The 19,360-nt window shown below is 40.8% G+C and overlaps 1 protein-coding gene across 6 annotated transcripts in view; it reads right to left on the minus strand.

Moving 5' to 3' along the window:
- Window positions 1-19,360, minus strand: part of NUP93 (nucleoporin 93) — a 92,520-nt gene that overhangs the window by 15,326 nt on the left and 57,834 nt on the right. For all 6 annotated transcript variants that reach the window (XM_074913278.1, XM_074913279.1, XM_074913280.1 and 3 more), the window contains 7 exons: window positions 17,229-17,291; window positions 14,788-14,916; window positions 7,915-7,989; window positions 5,690-5,779; window positions 4,215-4,354; window positions 1,940-2,072; window positions 850-1,007 (listed from right to left, as the gene is read on the minus strand). In XM_074913278.1, the coding sequence (XP_074769379.1) occupies window positions 850-1,007; window positions 1,940-2,072; window positions 4,215-4,354; window positions 5,690-5,779; window positions 7,915-7,989; window positions 14,788-14,916; window positions 17,229-17,291 (788 nt within the window). The remainder of the gene's footprint in view (window positions 1-849; window positions 1,008-1,939; window positions 2,073-4,214; window positions 4,355-5,689; window positions 5,780-7,914; window positions 7,990-14,787; window positions 14,917-17,228; window positions 17,292-19,360) is intronic.

Here is a 19,360-nt window from a genome sequence, read left to right on the forward strand (position 1 = left end):
TCAACATATTGCAGGATGAGGGCTTCCCACACATGAATGAAATTGTCACAGGCTGAGGTGGGATATTCACGTCCTGGCAGTTACCTGGGCCCTCCAGTTTCCCCTGGTACCTTAGCACAGTGCCATTCCCCTGAAGGGAGCACAGCCATAATGCAATGGCTGAGCATGTGCTTGTTTGAAATTCACTGCAAATGGAAAGATAAACAAGATAACCTAAGACACCACAGCAGAGTTCAGAGGACACCTTAAGATGCACTAACTCAACTCCTTGCAAGCACACAATCAGTAGTTTGGCCAGCAGCCTCTGTCAAGCGATGGATAGCAAAAACTGGAAGAGGAGAATAAGCACAAGAAAGATGTGAGATCAGATGCCTCTGAAGGTCTCTAACAAACTCTGCTTGCTTTTATTGTGTAGCATGCTTATGGAAACAGGTGTAGTCAAAAGCATTCCCCAAAGAAAATTCAACTAAAATAAGCAAAGGGGGAAATAAAAAGACAGAGGATTCATGGCACAGGCTTAATCTAACCTATTGTATGCAGTATCCTTACTATCACACAGGGCAGATGCTATAGTAAAAAAGCAAAGCTACACCATTATTTTATTTTTGAAACATAAGTCTTTGCATATTTTCAAACAACTCTCTCTCTATGGAGATTCCTAGACTTCAAAGCCACAAACTAAAACATGCACACTTCTTACATGTAATTTAGGTAGGTAATATAAACACCAGGCAGCCATCACCACCAGAAGAGACCTGAGCTTCCTACATTTCTACCAAGCCACTGATTATTTCACTACTCCACAGCAATTCCCACCCCTCCCAAAGATCTTCCCTAGTTCCCAATTACCTTCTGTCTTTACTGTGCATGTACTCCTGGAACCAGGTTTTAAACTCCCCCAGCTGGTGCTGTGCCCGTTTCACCACATGCATGGCTGCAGTCAAATCTCCACAGCGCATGCAGTAGTAAATCAGTGCCCAGACAGGATGACCTTCCACCTCACCATCCTGAAAATAAAGACATAATTTTTTTTTTTTTTTTTTAAAAGAGCATATTTCCTTATCCTTTGCCTCATTCATTATTTCTGTCCTTATACCAACACACTGATTTTGGTAAAAAATTCTGTTTGTGTTACAGCAGCCAGAGATCATGTGGTTTACGTCCTGTGAAAGCGATGCACATCTTAGCAGCAAATGATGGGACTCTTCTGCTGCCCAGGTTTCAGTTCTGAGGGAGGTTATGACAATCCCAGAACTAGCACATAGATAACCTCCCCACCCAGGAGGTGGCTTAGATTAGACCACTGAGGTATTAACAATATTTGTATTGAAACAGAAAGATACCAAACTAAACATGGATCTCAGCAGGTAAGAAAAGGACAGCTAGGCTCAGCTATGTGGTCTCCAGTGCTATAATTTATTATTATTTAACTTTAGTTTTTCAACCCAGCCTGCCTGTTTATCTGGTAATTCTGTAGGTGCACAGCTATGCACTTTCTTTTATGTGCAGGTGAGCAGGATTTTATTCAGATTCTTAAATAAGAGGCTTAGGCTACAATTCAGATTTATTCATTATATATGTGTCACCACCTTACAATAAGTACAAAAAAGAGAAAAAGCAAGACAGGGAGATTACATCATATTTTAATACTTGCTTGCTGATGTCTGAAAAGATCACCAGAATAGCCTGTGATTTTTAGAATTCAGAACTCAAACTACTGAGCATCACCATGCTTCAGGACTAGCTCTGAACTCAAAAGTGATTTTTGTCTACTATCTTCCATTTTCCTAATAAAAAATTCTGGAGAAGGATTAAGAGCTTGCTGCCCTAAAAGCTGTTTAAACAATTAAAAAAACCACTGGAGGTTGCACTGGCATGGCTGCAGCAAGCAGATTTGTATTACTATATTTAGCTTAGTCCCTGAAAGTGATGGACATACCTGGAGACCAGGGACAGGCGCGGGGAGTTTGATGTTCAAGAAGCTGCGGACTAGTTGGTAGGTCCCTGGGACTCCACCCAGCTGAGCCTGGTGCAAGTTTCCAAAGACTGTCACAAAGGTGTAACTTTTGTAACTGAAAAACAACACAAGCAAAACAAACACGAACAGACTGAAAGATACTTGCATATACAAAATACACTTTGCAGATACAAAAATAACCATTGCCTTTCAGATCCAACTGAATTGGCAATATCAAGCAAATTACCTTGATGTTCAAACACTATCATTACAACAAAATGAGGCAAAAACTTGTCGATGTAGGAAGATCCTTGCATTCAGCAGTCTCAAGACAAACAATGTTTGGAGCCTGTGGTGTACTGCTCCAGGTTCAACTCTATTATGAGGTTCCTCTCATTAGCTTCTCTTAGTACTAAGCTAAACTCAATTACATAACTGGCAAAAAGCCTTTCCACCCTAATGCTTTAACTCTCAGTCCTGTCACAAACAGTTAAACACCACAGATATGTTTGTCTTTCCTCCCTGTCCTATGGACAAACACAAACTTTAGGGCCATGGACTTACCAGGAGAAAAGCACAGAGATAAAGGGAATTTAGAGGAAAAAAAACTGGTAAGGGCAGCTTTGAGAACACCTTCTAAAATAACCCATCAAAGCCTTTAATCAAGGCAGATCAACTTGACAAATATTCATGTTTAGAAGCAGGAGTTCTGAAAGCCTGTATGCTGAAGGAAGCCTTAACAAGCAGCAGCAATAAATTACATGAAGTTCCTTTTTTCTCTGCAGCACACAACAGACTTGTGCACCACCAGACCATAGAACTGAAAGGCTATGCTAAACATAGGCAAGTACCAGCCTGTCTTGATAACTAACATTATGGCCGAGTTAAGCACATGCTCCTCAGGGCTTAAGATCACAGCTGCTCCAAAGCAACTAATGCAAGAACAGCTGTGAGCTGCACTACATCTCCTCCTCATACATGTGAGGGGCAGGTGAGGCATGGAAACACACCAGCCAATTCCTGCTAGGAAAGAAAAGCTACAAAGCAAGGCATGGTATACTTGTCTGTTTACAAAAAAAAAAAAGACATCAAGCCTGAAGGGCCCAATTTCCACAACTGGGAAGGTTGGTGGGGGAATTATATGTAACTAATTCCTAATTTCAATTAGCAGTTAATGGCACTGTGAAAATTTAGCAAGTTGGATATTTGGCAGATCAGTTTAAGAGTCACTGGCTCATCACACAGTGCTGAGATTGAAGAAATGGAAATAGAAAATCCTTCCAATGCGTTAGTTCATCTGTGCAGAGGCAGGCACACCGCCACCACCCCTTGGTGACAAATGCTGATGAGGTGTGGCAACCAACTGTCAGGGGCCAGGAAGAGACTGTGCCAGGAGGTGAAAACATCTCTTCCCCGTGTGCTGTATCAGAGCACAGCACTTTCCGTGCTCACATGGCAGATCTACATCCGTAACAAATACCCACACACTACACTGCAGTTATTGTTCGCTTTGCACTGCTGAACTTGCCCGCTGGCATTACATCGGCGGCTACTAGATAAGAGACACCACAATATCCACACATGCAGTGAATAGGTAATAGGGGCCATCCGGGGTTTCAGCCTTGGAGTGCTCCATAGCCTGCAATTCTCCCAAGCATTTTCTTGGTCAAGGAGCTTAGGCCCCTGTGACACTTGCTGACACAGACTGTAAACCACTTCTCAGAGTCTGAAATGTATACCTTGATGTCTCAGCTCCAGCCTCTTCAAATTTTACAAAAACCTTTCAGTGTAGAAATGGCATGATCAGAACCCAACTCATTGCACCAGATTTGTCCCCAGTGCTGTGTTCACTTCCTCCCAGCACTAGTTCCTAACAGTGATCAGCAATCAAGAAATAGAGAAAAGGGGAATTTTTTTTTGCAGAGGGGAAATAGATCTCCTTCCACAAGTGAAAAACCTTCACATAAATATTCTATATCCGTCAGTGATAAGGGCAACACAAAAGAAAGAATAAAAGGTCTTTGCATCTTCTAACCAACCTCCCCATGGATTCAAGGCCTTTTTAACTAGAGCAGTTTTTAACTAAACCAGTTTTATACTCAAGTGGCTGCTCTAAGCTCTGCAGAACAGAAAAGACAGGCAACAGACACTTCTGTAAGCAGCCAGACATAGCTTATTTGTTTGTGTGCATGACAGTTATTCTGGCTTATTATTAAGGAACTCTATTACAGTGTGCTACCCAGAGCATTCACCTTACCTTTGTTCTAGGTAGATCAGAGCTTTCCTCACAAACTCCATACGCACCTCCATGTTGATTCGGACTTTCAAGGCATCACTAGCAGGAACCAAGGTAACATCGGTCATTTGTTTCACCATGGCCCACATCTCAGATATGTTCTACAAACAAGCCATTCCACGTAACAGCAATTAGTATAGAGCTGAACAAGCAAAACTGTTTTGATCTACATGTTGTTTTGATGCTTCAGAAAAGCATAAAAACGTAAGAGTAACATCTCTTTAGATTTGTAATGGAGATACTGGATGCAATCATGAAGGTAAGCCACTTGTGCCCTGTAGAATTCAAATTGCCCAGGCTCCTCTGCATAATTCTTGTGCAAGACAATAGCGATAAATATTGCACCTGCAGTTGTCACCCAGGATCGACAATGATTTCTGAAACTAGGCTGGGTATTTGGTGCTCAGACTCCTTCATTTCCAGCTTGTACATTCCACTCAATAAATATCAGCTTTCCATATAAGCAATTGCTCTGGCTGCCATTGCAAATCTGTGCAACCAGCTCTGATGAGAAATATTTAAAGGACACTGACCACCTGGACAAAGACTCAGGTCTGAAAAAAAAAAAAATTCAAAGCCATGCAGGTCTGCTCATTCATAAGGACAAGATCGTATCTCCAGGACTACAGTACCCCTGCTGAAACAGCCAGATACTGAGAAGTAATAGCACTGTTCGCTCCAGCAAGGGCAGGTGTTTGATCTCAGCGCTTCAAAGCAGCAAGAACATTCAGACTCACCGTGTTGTCCCTAGCAAAATGAACAGAGTTCTTCAAAGCAAAGACACACACCTGTAATTCAGATCCGACTGAAGCATTTGCCCCTCAGTTTCTGAAGAGCTTTTTGCTCTCCCCATTTCCATAGCTTTTTCATGACTTGACAATCCTGCAGTGTTCTCCTCCAAGCATTTCTCAAAGGTGGCCAGGTTTATACATTTGCTTTTTTGGGGTGGATCAAGGCAATGCAATTAAAGTAGTGGAAAAGAAGAAAAGCAGGCAGATCACTGGTTTAAAGTCAATCCTTGGGGCTTTATGCTTCGCTATGGGAGCCCACTTCAGCTCTAACAGGTTCTGACTGAAACCCTTTCACCTACAGCTAAACATATTCAGAGGGTATTAGGAGACCACATTCTGAAAACCAAACACAACAGAACCCATTTAAAATGAAAAGCAATTTTTTTTTTCCTGACAGCTCATCACTCATGATGGGACACCACAGTGAAACCAGGTTCTTCTCTTCCTCACTGTGTTAAGAAATTTTCACCATGATTAAGTTTATCACAGGTGGACCCTACTCTGGTATTGGCTCTGCATTTTCCGTGGAGCTGTGATTTTTTTTTTTTTGGTAATATCAGTATTTTTCTACCAATGTCAGCAGGCTGTTAATCACAGCTGAAAACAGAGTAAATACATTTCCTTATGTTAACTCACTGGCAGTACCTTATCATCGAGTTCTGCAACAGCCGCACAAAGGTCCACTAGGTTAGGAAGCAGATGTTCATTCACTTTCTTCTCATTATAAATATAAATCTGAAACATTGAAAGTAAGCAAGTTTAGCACAATACATATTACTCCCCTTCCCCCTCGGCAGGCACAGTAGCAAGATCTGAACCAGGCTTCAAGAACAGAGCGTCCCCAGCAAGTCCCTTCTGCTTCACTCCCACATTAGCTGCGTCTAATCCCACACAAGAGGAGTGGGCATCAGCAGCACTTCCACAACACACCAAAGCCCCAGGCCTGCCTGAAGGTGGGCAGCAATCCAGCAGTTCAGGGGTTTTGCATGGCAAAGCACTTCACTGAGTGCTCTGCTGGACTATCTTGCAGTTAATTGTTGGAGGATAAAGATTCAGAAGAGACCTGACAACTGGATGGCTGTGATACTCCCCTGCATGGCAGCCTCTTACCTACTGACATAAAAGAAACAAGAATTTTGCTGGTTTGTGGCAGTGTTCAGGGAAATCTGACACAGGGAAATGAGTACAGAAACCTGGCCCTTCAAAACCTGCCCTTAAACATACACACAAACCCACTTTGATTTAAATCTTGGTCTTAATTCAGCTGCTTCTACTATTGTTTATTCTACTCTCAGCCCAAAGACTTTCCAGCTATGTCTGAAAATAATCTCTTTCAATGCTAGAAAGGTGGTGCCATCATGCTTTAAGTCCCTTTTGCATGCACTACTTCAACATGCCCAGCGTGCAAACAAGATGTGGAAATTAGGATTGCAACCAGGACCTAACATCAGTGAAATCACATATGTGGATTTCACCATGTTTCTGTGAAATAGTTTCAACTAGCCATGAAGAACGATTAGTCACTTCAATGTAACAATAAACTGATGATAAGGCTGAAGATAAACGGAAACAGCACAGGCTACCTGATCTCCAGGACTTCTAGCTACTCACTGAAACCATAGGAGCCCCATACTGAGTGCCAAAACGCAGGTATTTGTGCACTCAAGCAGGGTGATGTTAAGGACAGCTCAGCCAGGCCAGCTTCTCCAGGGGGCTTGCCAGGAGCACATGGTGACTGCACCAAGCATTTTTGGCAGCAGAAGCCTGGTCATGGGTGCCCTGTTTCCACAGCACATTGTGAGCAGCCTGCACACAGCCTGCAAAGCTGATGAGAGCCCACCTGCCCAGCCATGAGGAAGACATAGTGACCATGCAGCTACTCCTAGAAGTAGTACTGATAGAGAAGCTTCCCATATTCACAAAAACAACAGGGAATAATGTTGATAGCCTCAAAGTACAGACATAATTATGCTACAAGAAAGACTCAACGCAGGAATATTACAGTCAATACAAAAAATTACCGTACTATTAACAACTAAATGTACACTTTATCAGCACAACCATGCACCTTATTTTGTGATTAATTTCTTTAGTTACCATAACTGAACGCAGACATAGAAAAACAGATGTACAAGCTGCTATCTGTCTCAGCAAACACTGAGCCAATGCACACAATAACAGTAATTGTGTGCAAATTAGACAACGCTTTGTCTACGTTGTTTCACATATTCCATTTTGAAAAATCAAGTCCTTCTCTTTCATTTTGTTTCCAACAGTGCTGGTAAACAGATCATCTCTAATAACAAAAGTAACAAATTGGTTATGTGAAGGTTTATCAGTTTTCACTGAAAATTTTCAGAGGGAGTCTAATACAACCAGACATATTAATTCATAGCTGATACACTAAAGCTGCTCATAAGCAATGCCATTAAAATGGGATATAATTTGACAAATATCAGGATTAAGACTTCAACACAGTTTTTCCTACATGCACACAACAGAACAGCAATCTTTCACATGTGAGAATAAAGGGAATATAAAGTCTTCATTTGCATACAATTACGCATCGACAGTAGTTCTAAAAAACCTTTTTTTGAAAGGTTAAAAGTTTCAGTTTACTATACAAGCAGAAATTATTTCTACAGACATATATGGTGTTCAGGATCTCCTTCTGACAAAAAAAATCCTGTAGCAGGTGAGTACACTTCTAAAAAGTCAGGCTAAATTTCTGTATTTTCCAATTGCATTTTAGCTGTAGGCGGATACTTTTATGTTTTACCTACCATATATATCTTCTTACACAGTATGCTCACAGATCTTTATTCCCCCCCCCATAGAAAACAATGTTTGAACTATGTTTTTCCACTCACCTGACGAGCATATGCCATCTCCACACTGTCCAATGAGCTGCGACCTGGAGGACCCAACTCACCAACATAGCTAGGCTGTTTAATGAGAGGTGTATAAGAAAGCATGAGGTATAAAATTACTGTAGTGCATTTTACCAGTATATGTACTCCTAGAGAACAACAGCAAAACCATGGTCCTGACAGAACTAAGAACAGAGTTTTGATCTAGAGTAAAATGCAGTCTCACTGCAACACTCCATTATCTTCCCAATTTAGCTTAAATTTTCTGAAGTGACTGAAGTCCTCCTTTTTCAGTGCACAAACCAACCATTAGCTCTCCAAAATTAGGACTTCAGTGTTTTTCGATAGCATCTTATAATTTTAATTCTTTCCTTTTGTTTCTTGAAAGGTTGCTTATTGTCACATTAGTGTCATGCTGCAAAGCATCTAGTCTAAACCTCCATCACAGGAAGGACACAGAATTCAGTGCAGCTGAAACAGATCCAGTCTAGCAAATCTAACTCCAGTTTTGTCCCAAATACCATGACACAGACCCAAAATGAGACTGCAGCATTCAATTATCTGCTGAAAAGTGCCCCACTGCTGGTCTGCTGCAGGAGGAAGAAAGATGATGGCAATATCCTGACCTGAAAAAAAAAAAAATCATCTTTCTACCCACAGACTACGCTAGGATTGAGATATTCAGTGTAGAGCACAGAGGAACAGCTGATGGAGTCATGGCATGGAAAATTTGTACTCTTTTATAAAATTCAAAATATCACATGCCATAGTATAATGCTGCATAAAGCTATTCTTGTAAGTGTTCACTACAAATCACAGGTATGTTTCAGTATAGCTACCACTGAACACAGATGTTCACCACTCTGGAGAAAAGAATACTCCCAGTTTAAGTATACAACACTGTCCAATGTTTCCTGCTCCCTAAAAAAGCAATTCTTCATTTCAGCATCAGCACTGCAAGTCTTGGGTTTGAAAAATAAAGTACAATCTTAAAGACAGATCCCTTTGAGGTAAGCAGTCTTTTAATACCAGCTGCTTCATAAGCAGTGCTACAGCCACGATGGTCTGAAGATAAAAGCAAGACAAGCTCAGTATATAAGCGTAATATTTATTATGAAGCCAACTGACATAGTTAGGGCAAGCAAAGAGAAACAGACAGGCTTTCAGAAAAGCAAGCATGTTTTCAGGTCTGAAACTGAAGGAACAGACTTTGAATTTCAGACTTTGAACCCAAAAACTCATTTGACTCTCCCCAATGTAGCTGGTCTGGTAACAAGATGTCACCTCTCTGCACAAACCTTGCTCGGCTTACTTCAGGTGTCTAGCTTAGATAGAGTTATAAGGATCCAAGATGGTTGTTTACTTTCACCAGGAGGGAGGATGCAAAGCACACAAGCTAAATACTGAAAGCAGCTGAGCAAACACTGAGAAGGGGTATTGCTGTGCCTTGTGCCTTGGTTTGGTACCATATAACTCAAGTCCATCAACATACCTCTAAACTGGAATCAGTAACATTTTCTGAGATAAAGCAGGTACATCTGCAGTTTTAAAATTAAGCTTTTTACCATCAAAGGTGGTTATGGCTAGCTGCAAGTCCTCATTAGTTGTTACACTGCACCTTAGCAATAATGTCAAATACCTTTACTTTTTGTTACATCAGTTACCCAGACTGTCAGTACTTTATTGTGTAGATAGGATCACCTTCAAGCACTGCTTAAGGACATGCTCTGGTTTTTCCTGGAAGAGTTCAGTTAAATGTGACCAACTTGCTGCCTGTACAAACAACATAAAGCCCAAATGCAATGGAAAAGTAATTGTTTTCACTTTCAGTTTAATCAGCTTTAGAGTTCAGCTTTGCTGATGCCTGTCAGGCCGCAGCACAGCAGGACCAATGTTCTTGCCATGACCTGGCTTGCATGGATTTCAGGAAAAGATCCAAGAAATGGGTAGCTTTTCTCCAGGTGGTGTCATCATTCAATTTGTTTCAAATGAGGACAAAATGCTGACAGGGTCTTCCAAAGAATCTTTTTTTTTTTGAACCTTCTCTCTCACAGAATCATTTATTCCAACTTTGAAATGAAATAATACAAGCGTGAACTCCCAGACATGTTACTGATCCATCTATACACAGAACAGTCTCTCAGTCATTCCCAAACGCTTATAGTTTTAATTTGATACCAGTTTAACCCAGGTTATCTTCTATTGTGTAGGATCTCCCGTACACTCACGAGTGTATGTTCTTGCAATGACAATGGCTATCTGCTGTCCTAGTCCAGGAGTTTTGATCACAATTTAAAATTTAAAGACAAAGCAACACAGAGTTAGCTAGGAATTTATATATGAAGATAAGGGCACTGACCTCTATTGAGAAATTATAAGAACTTTGTTATGTTTGTGATTACTGCTTTCTGCGTAGAGTACAACATTTGAGTACAGAATTTCAAAAATGCTCAGTTGTGTTTGTCTCTGATATAGTGAAATATAAATGAATGAAGTTATCAAAGATGAGCCTGGACAATCCTTCAGAATTAGTTTATCATTGCATTAATTCTCAGTAATAATGCTATATAAATTATGTCCAACATGATTATAAAATCAAGCAGCTGCATTTAGACCTCAGGCAGTATAAAAATGCCTTACAAAAAACCAAAAGAAATCCCACTTTTTATTTTTGCATCTGAACTTACACTAAAAATATTCTTCACAGTCACTCTTAATGGATAATTCAGAAGCATTTGCATTTTTCTTTCAGTGCCAAATCATCTGACACAAATTCCTTTAAATCCACCTAAAAAATGACAAATTCTTTGTTCTAAAGAACAAAGAAGCTGTTAAAGCAGGTTTCCTGGGAAACAGACATGATGGCAGAAATAGCGCTTTGCAGCCTTCCCCTATGCTGTGCCAGATAAATTGCAGAGTTATTTAAAGTACTGCTAAATTATGGACGTTGTCATTAATTACTGATGAGGTTTCATCTTCTAAAGCAAGTGATGGAGGGTACATTGTTACTTAGTGTCACTTTTCAACCAGTGCCCAAACACCAGAAACATAAGGACTGGGGCTTTGTTTTGTGAATCTGGTCCCTTTTCCTCCTGCTGCTGCTCTGCAGCACCAAAGAGCATCCATGTGGCTACTGCTTAAGAGCAGTGTGTGACTGATGAGTTAAAACCTACAGGTAAGGACCTGAATTCAAAAGCCTATGTCTGAAACTAAGAAATAACTGCTCTAGGGTTTGGGTTTTCCTTTCCTTTCTCCAATTTTAATTTTACCCTAACCATTATCCTTTGAAGATCACTTCTAACAGTCTGCCAAAGCTGAGCCCTGCCACACTGAAATTAAATTCTTTGAATGCCCGCTACCAACTTGGGACTTCAGCAAAGAGAAAATTCAGGAACTCCAGAATTTGTCTTACTTTTCTTTCCTATGCCAAGAGCCATGGAAGCAAGCTTATTTCCTAATTTTTTTTCCATCTCATAGTTGCATTCTGGCTTCATCTTTGAATTATTAAACTTAAAAAGAAGCACTGGCTCAGTGAACTGTCTTGTGGCTGTGCTAAAAGGAAATTTCAAACAGAAAACTAAAACAGTGAGTCAGCATGGGGAAGGTCATTTCCACTCTTCACCCTGAGTTGCAGAAATGGAGAGCTGCGCAGGCAATCCTTCTGAAGCTGCCAACCAGCAGCTGAAGAGGCATCCCCTACAAGCTAAGGGGGGCAGCAGGAGGATATTCTTTGGTGACAAGTCACAACTTACAGAGTTCTCAAGCAAGGAAAAGATTATAAAAGATGTGTTGAGAAAAACAGCGAGGTGCATATGAGAACCACTGTGTTTCAGGTCAGGTTCTTAAGCTTAACTGGAGCAGCAAAAGGAAAAACAGAAAAGTGGGTAATGCACAAAGGACTGCAGAAGTGCAAGTGCGCACACACACACATTTCTGCATCTCTAGTCTGATGTAGCTAAAACGGCTTGTGCTGTTTCTATCAAATATATTTACTTCTCCCTGCCCTGAATTTAGATCTTTCCAAAACATTCTTCAAAATTGTAATATTTATTCTGAATACTATCCATTCATGAAAGCTGCAGCTATACTGCACTGCCATCACGTTTTTATCTTTCAAATTCATTTCAAAGGAGTCCTTCATTTGTACTCAGCCAAGCATTCAGCCTCACTTGCACACCAAACCTCGTGCATATAGAGATGCATTATTCATCACCCTCATATGCATATGCACATTCCTCAGCAGAAGTCTGGGCAGACATTTTGTCTGCACTCCAAATGGCTTGGCCAGTCAATGTGGTGAATAACTAGGCAGGAAACTGAGCTGGAGAAACACCATCAAAATACACTGTGGTGCAGTGGGGGAGCAGAAAACATCTCGCAGTCCTTGGGATTTAAGGGGTATGAAGACATGAAAGAGAGGGGCAGAACAGAAACAAAGAGTGACAGTGTGTATCAGTCACTGTGGGAGCAGGCTGTTTGACAGCAGGAGTAAAGAGCTTGGGGCGGGGGTAAAAGAAAGAAAAACCTGCAATAAAAGGACAAAAGAAATGCCTCAGCACCTAGTAGAACAAGACTCAGAACAAACACCTTGAAAGCACAGGTGTTTGATACCTTGAAAACAAACCTCAGGCTTTCTTCCCTTTTCCCTCCCAAGAAGCACCTTTTTATTTAGCTCTGTCTTTCCCTTACAGGAAGGTGGCCAGGCTGGAGGACAAGGGGGAGCAGAAAAACCTAATGGCAAGTCCTGTGCTAGGTTCTTTGAATCATGAGCTTTGCCTGTTAATTGGTCTTATTTCCATGAATAATGTGTTGGTATTTCACTCTGCCCAAATTAGCTTGCCCAAAGCTTGAGAATTGGCTCGCAGGCAGACCGGCCCCCTGCTGCGTTTGGATCTGTGCCTTTTCAGTTGATTCTCCATCTCCAGAGGATATCAATTAAACCTCTACTATATTCTGCAGGCTGTGTCTGTTTGTGTCACACACACACAAAAAACTTATTTGACTGGAACAAGGCTTTAGAAGAACAACCTGCTGTGGGGAGGTTAGATAACAGGCTTTTAACACAGTAGATGCACTTCAAACCTCTCAGACCTTTGACTTATTGAGGCTAAGACTAGAATATATCAAGGATTTTAAATGCTCTTGAAATGACATACTGATACTACAAGTGCTTTGAAACAGAGAGTGGAGTATTACTGAGTGATAGTGTATATTGAGTCATTCATGGACAACATTAGAGAGGGGTTTTTTTCCCCTCCTTCCTCCCACCAGTTTGGTGCTTGGCATCTCAAGTGCCATGGGCTGAGGACAGTGTCCATTTGACATTGAAACATCAGAAAAGGGGTTTTACCTTTTCAGAGTAGTTTATTAAATTGCTTCTGCTAGCAGTCAATATCCACACTTCAAAAGGAAAACCCCACACCCAAATCAAAGATGTTAGAAGCTATCAGAATAGCTGCCAAGTCTTCAGACTCACATCCTAAAATAATGGGATAGCTGTTCCTAGTTTTAAATTAATTCAGCCTGCATTATTTAGCATTTCTAAGACTGGAAAGCTGGACAACCTTCTGAGATGTCACAGTAAAGTATCAGTAAAATACTTTCTGGGGAAGACAGCTTCTATAAAAAGATGTATGCTAACTGGGATTAACCTATATTTAAAAGAACAGTAATCAGAAAGGGACATTTCATTAACAACTTTAATTATTTCCAAATCCCTATACAGGTCATACCCCATTAACACCAAGGGCTTTTTATTTTAATGTACTTTGCAGCTCTGTAAGTCATTCCAACGAACAATTTATTTTTTTTAAAAGGCAGAGCTGGAGAACATGGCTATAAAAAACTGGGCCTGTTCTCTGGCCTGAAAGCACACCAACTTGCATTCCCCCACCCCCTACTGCCTCTCCTCTCAAGGTTACAGTTTTCATGGAGCATTGTGCAGGGGTGGTGATGTAACTCTGCTGCTACACAGATCCCAGCTGATGTCTGATGCCTCCAGCTCGGAGGGGTGGAGTTCCCAAAACTCTGCATGTAACTGTGCTTTACTCTACTCATGCAACCAGAACATTTCCAATAAGAGAATAAACTGAAGTTTTAAGCTGTAACAGAAGATGATGAATGTTTTAAGTTGCTAGTCAATACCTTTTCATGTTAAAAGTGGAGTCAGTCTTGCCCAAAGGATTTGGTCACTACTGTTAACCTTCAATTGCTGAACACTAAAGGTTTTAGCACAAAATTTTAATCTGCACTGCATAAGATAGCAAAGTAAAAGGGAAAGCATATGCCTCTTTTTCCGGTTTGGGTTTTGGGTGGTTTTTTTGTTTTTTGTTTTTTGTTTTTTTTTTTTTAATATTCATTTGGTTTTGCCAAGAAACCTGAGAGACTTCATCAGCCTCCTAAGAAAAGCCATATATCATGCCTATCACACAGTGATAAGGGAAAGAGACACTAAGCCCTATGTGTGAGCAGAGTTGCACCTGAGAAACTGTCTGGTGTCATTAGTGCTGCAAAGGTTTCTTGAAGGTGAAGTTCACCCCAAAGTGTTTTCTGCCTTCTCGGTTTATTGACCTAATATGTGTTAGTGACTAAGTCTCCAGCTTCCACACACATTTCTTAAAACACAGCTTCATCAACAGGACATCCATTGCCTGTTCCCATCAGCCAATGAAAACAAAGATAAAGGTTTGATATTTTGCTAGACAATGCATTCTGCTGGTCACAGCTGTTCTGGAATTAAATAGAGATTTGGTATTTCTCGTTTCACACAGTTGTAGCTACAGAATAATCCAGAGGTGGTTTCAGCAGAGCTAGAATGCCAGCTGCGTACACGCCATGCGTGACTACACACAGTGTTTAGAAAAACAGAGTTACCTCATTTTCCTGGGTGAAATCGAGAGCATCTTCCCCTGATGCAAGGAGAGTATGAAGAATCCTTTGTTTCACCTGTTCCCATTCAACCAGCATTGATTCTCGGTGATACTCCTCAGCCATAGCAAAAGTCTGTTGGTGAAGAAGAACAAGAGCTAAGGATCATATGAAACACCAAACAGCCTAGCTCTGCTATTAATAGACCAGCTCAAAAATGAAACAAAACCCAGCAACTAGATAAAACAACCAGGTCAACCCTCAAGAGCTAACAATGTGCTGTATAATATTTTAACAGGCTTCCTGTTCAGGTACAAGGGGATTCAGAAGGTAGGTGTGTATGGAATTAAGACAACTCTCACATACCCCCAGCTGGTAAAGCAGGGAATCTGTGTCTCTTCCATAGTACCAGGCTGCAAATAGACAGGCAGCTTACTTTAATTTAGCAGCACGCACACAATATCCAGGTCATCACGGATCCATGCGGCTTGTTGAGAGTAACTTCTCTAATGGCAACACTTTTCACCTCCCTGGAGGCTATAAAGGTTTGACTTACTGCATTCTTAACAGAGATGTGAGTTTATTGCTCATATTTCTTTTCCAGGTCTTTACTAGTAATGTTTTTCTTTAAATGGGAAATATGCTACAATAAAAATAAAAGTATTAATGCAAATTAACCAGTGCCCAAGAATCAGAAAGTCTCTCTCATCAGGAACATAACTCAGGGAAGCACGTTGGAAAATCATATTTCAAGAAAAAACGTCCTTTTACCTTTAAAATGGCTGATGTGCTACACTGTCTTCAGATCCAATTAGGGAAACTCATGGAAGGAAACAGCTTTTCCCTCAATATTCCTTATTTTGACAATAGCATTAGGATAGCAGAGATGCTTCTCTACCTCTCCTGTTATCATTGGGGTAATGCTAACTAGCAGCCTCAAGTATACCAGGACAGGAAATAAGAATATTTCTGCTAATTCTAAATAGGGAATAAGCTATATTGAATCTTTCACTTCTTTTCCTTTCCCAACCTTCTCAGTCTTTTGCATAGCTTTGTGCCGCAGTCTACATAACTAAACGTCTCGGTTGGCTGAGTAAGTTTTTCATCTCATTACAGTCCGCTGTTAGGATATTGTCAATTAAGGGGCAAAACATTCCCTGGTATAAATGAATTTATAAGAGGCAGTGACATTTGGCAAACATTTAATTATGGTGCATGCATGCAACTGGAGCAAAAGATTTGTGTTTCTTTCTTTTATTATATAAATTTACTTTATACTTTCATGGTAGAATATAGGTCTTATCCTTACCTTCACTGTAATAATTTCAACAGGGTTTTAAATATGCATCAATAATTACAGTATAATTATATCTAATTAAAATAATTTAATAATGCTTAAGTACTATTTCTTATCATTTGGAAGAAACACAGGCTCAGTTCTAAACCTGATGCCTTGAGTGTACATGGAGGGAAACAATCATAACATAAGTACTAGGAAGCATGCAATGACATTTCTCAGCAGCAGTTTTAAGACAAACAATAGGAAGCATTTTTCCACACTGCATAATTCAATTGTGGAAATCATTGCCCCAGAACACGACAGATACCAAAAGCGTAAATAGATTCAGAAACAGGATCAGATGAATTTCACATCACAAAACAACTTCCAGCTCAGAAAATCTTCAAAACAACTGCTTGCTTGGAAGTGAAGAGACATGAGATGAACAGGGGAAGGCTGACTTTTTTTTCTTTCTTCCTTACAGTCCAAGTACTGGTGGTTCCTTTCAAGGGAATAAAACCAGACTTGGCAAACCCTGAGCCTAAGCGACAACTCTTACTTTCTTACTGTAGCATTTTCCTTTGTACTGCTTAAATAAAACCTTTTTTTTGTTATATGAGAGATTTCCTTTGGACAGTGTGATGCAGTATGGCATTTTCTCTTCAACAGGCATGAGAATTAAACCTTGCAGCACAGGCCTGAATGTGCTCATATATACTTCAACAACTCCCGTAACCTGGAGAAACAGCTATAATAAATACACTGAGTGTCATCACTGTACGGAAAGTCATTGCACAAGGCATTTCTCAGAGCAAAAGAGGAAATAAACACCATGTCCTAGGCATTATCACCTCTAGAAAAGGCAGCATCAATGTCGAAAGGGTTGGAGCAAGTGTGCTGTGCCTTATGAACAACAGCTTTTCTTTTCAAATAGATGACAAACACTGTGAGCCTCCTGACCTTACAAAATACTGCAGTTGAAATACAACATGTATTTCTCCTGGAAATTCTAAGCAAGCATTTCCTATTGTCTATTTTTTCTATATTCTCAATACAGTCCTCTTAAATTCCCCTAGTTTATTGAATACATAATATATTAATTCTTAGGGACACCACCCTCCCCCTTTTTTTTTTTTAAAGGGACAAATGGTTCTTGCTTCCAACTTACCCTCTTCCTAGACTCTTCAATGGCTGACAGCAATGCATTATCTTTTTCATTCTTCAGGAATCCCTGCAGAAAAGGAGAAACAGAGCTTCAGACAAAAAAAAAAAAAAAAAAAAATCAGCCTTGCACTAACATCAGATACATATCATAGTACTCAGCTCTTTCAACTCTGCGAAGTGCTGGGAGCTCTCTCCCCAATCCACTCCTGAGAAGTTTAAAGGTCACTTTACTTCACCAGAGGTAGAGCAAGATGCCCATACAGAGCAATGTGAAAATGAAAATGCATTAATCCCCTGGTTTAATATGCATTAAATCCTAGTGAAATGCCCTGCTTCTATTCTCTTTTATCTCTGTGTCCCAGCAACTGCTTCTTCTTGCTCTCCATTTGAGGGAGCTAGGATGAAAGCTGGTAGGAGCGATAAGCCAAGATAAGATTGTTGGACTTGAGTACATTGGGGGGGGGGGAAAAAAGGAGGTTTTGACTTGACAGCTTCAGGCAGGAGTGGAGCTCGTGGAGGCCCGATAGGAACTGTGAAAAAGAGCCTTAAAAATAGTCAGTTGAGGAAGGATGGAAATAACTAAACAGTTGGAAAGCATACAGGGAAAGTTTACGGCACAGCCTCTCTCCATGCATACAGCTGGAGTGGGTAAAAAATAATACATAAGAATAGTATTTTTAATTTTCAGTGTATCAATAAATCTCAAAGAGGTCCGACTTACATGAACAGACTGATATAAATGACCCGTTAGCTCCTTATCCCAAAGGTTACTTTGTGACGCATACTTGATAACATACCATATTTTGAATTTTAAACAAATAGCCACGAGGTAAACTGCAGTAATACACAGGCACAGGATACACAATTGCAGGAGCATCTGACTGAACTTGTCAGGAATTGGGAGGCTTTTGTGGCCTTTGTTCCCATCCTTCTGCAAATAAATGTTTCCTGCCCCAACAATCTGACAATATTGCTATTGATCCATAAAACATAGGTATTGCTCAGCAGGTCCAGAGCAACACAGATCCTGTGGTACAACAGAAACTTGCTGTCATAGGAATTTGGACCTTTGAGAAAATATATTTATGGTCGGTCTTAGAAACAGTCCTGCAGCAGTACTACATGTAGCCACAGGTACCACAGATGGCTGCTTAGCTCTGGGAGGTGAGAAGGATTTGAAATCTCCTCAAACTGAAGAAATCTGTCAGGAAACTCTACTGCATAGGTCTGCTGTCTGCCTTCCTGCTACCCAGCACTGGTATGGGAAATAAAGGGCACTGCACCCCTTCCTTCTGAAATAAGTAGAACAAGCATTTGAGGTATGAGACAGCCTGTGACCCCCTACAGCTGGAAATAGAAACATGGTTCCTTTCTGTATACCAGAGAACAATCTGCCATCCTTTGAGACACATGTGACACAGTCCCCCCAGAATCACATACTGAAGAAAGTGGCCACTTCTACACAGCCTATTCTTCATTTCATCGTCCATCCGGTCTCGCCTTATTTTTAGGCAATGCCCACAGAGAAATCACAGTTACAATCTGAAAAAGGGAAGCTAAATCCAGATCCTTGCACATGTCTGCACATGGGGACCAACTATTACGGCAGCTGTCACCAAGGCAAGGGCTGCTGCCGTGACCCGTCTGGGCTAAGACCCTAGCTCAGCTCTGTGCATGAGAGGAGGTGGGGGGGATGAAGACACAGCTTTGTAAGGTTTGTCTGGGTCTGCATCATGAGTGGAAGGACTTTGGGAGGGCAACAAGATTTTGGTTTGCCCTTTTTTTTTTTTTTTTTAAATTTCCCCACCTCCAAACTAAATTGGAAAAAAATGATCTGGAATTATAACAAGCAGTGCTTCTAGACCTTCGAAGCACACACCAATATATGAGCAGAAAATACAGCCACCTGTCTGATGCTGCAGAGAACGCTCTGTTTGCCATATTCTAACAACACTGCTTGCTAGTTTTACAGGCATAAAAAGCCCACCGTCTCCAAGATGCAGACCTACAGCTATCTGGAGGCGATGGAAGGTGCTGAGCACACCATGCCAGGCACCACAGCTGGCAGAGGTCCTGGGTGCCCTGGCGCCCTGCTTGCTCTGTGAGCAGTGGGCTCCTGAAAACCCTGAGAGATAC

This window comes from Athene noctua, chromosome 9, assembly GCF_965140245.1.
Source record: "Athene noctua chromosome 9, bAthNoc1.hap1.1, whole genome shotgun sequence".
Classification (NCBI taxonomy): domain Eukaryota; kingdom Metazoa; phylum Chordata; class Aves; order Strigiformes; family Strigidae; genus Athene; species Athene noctua.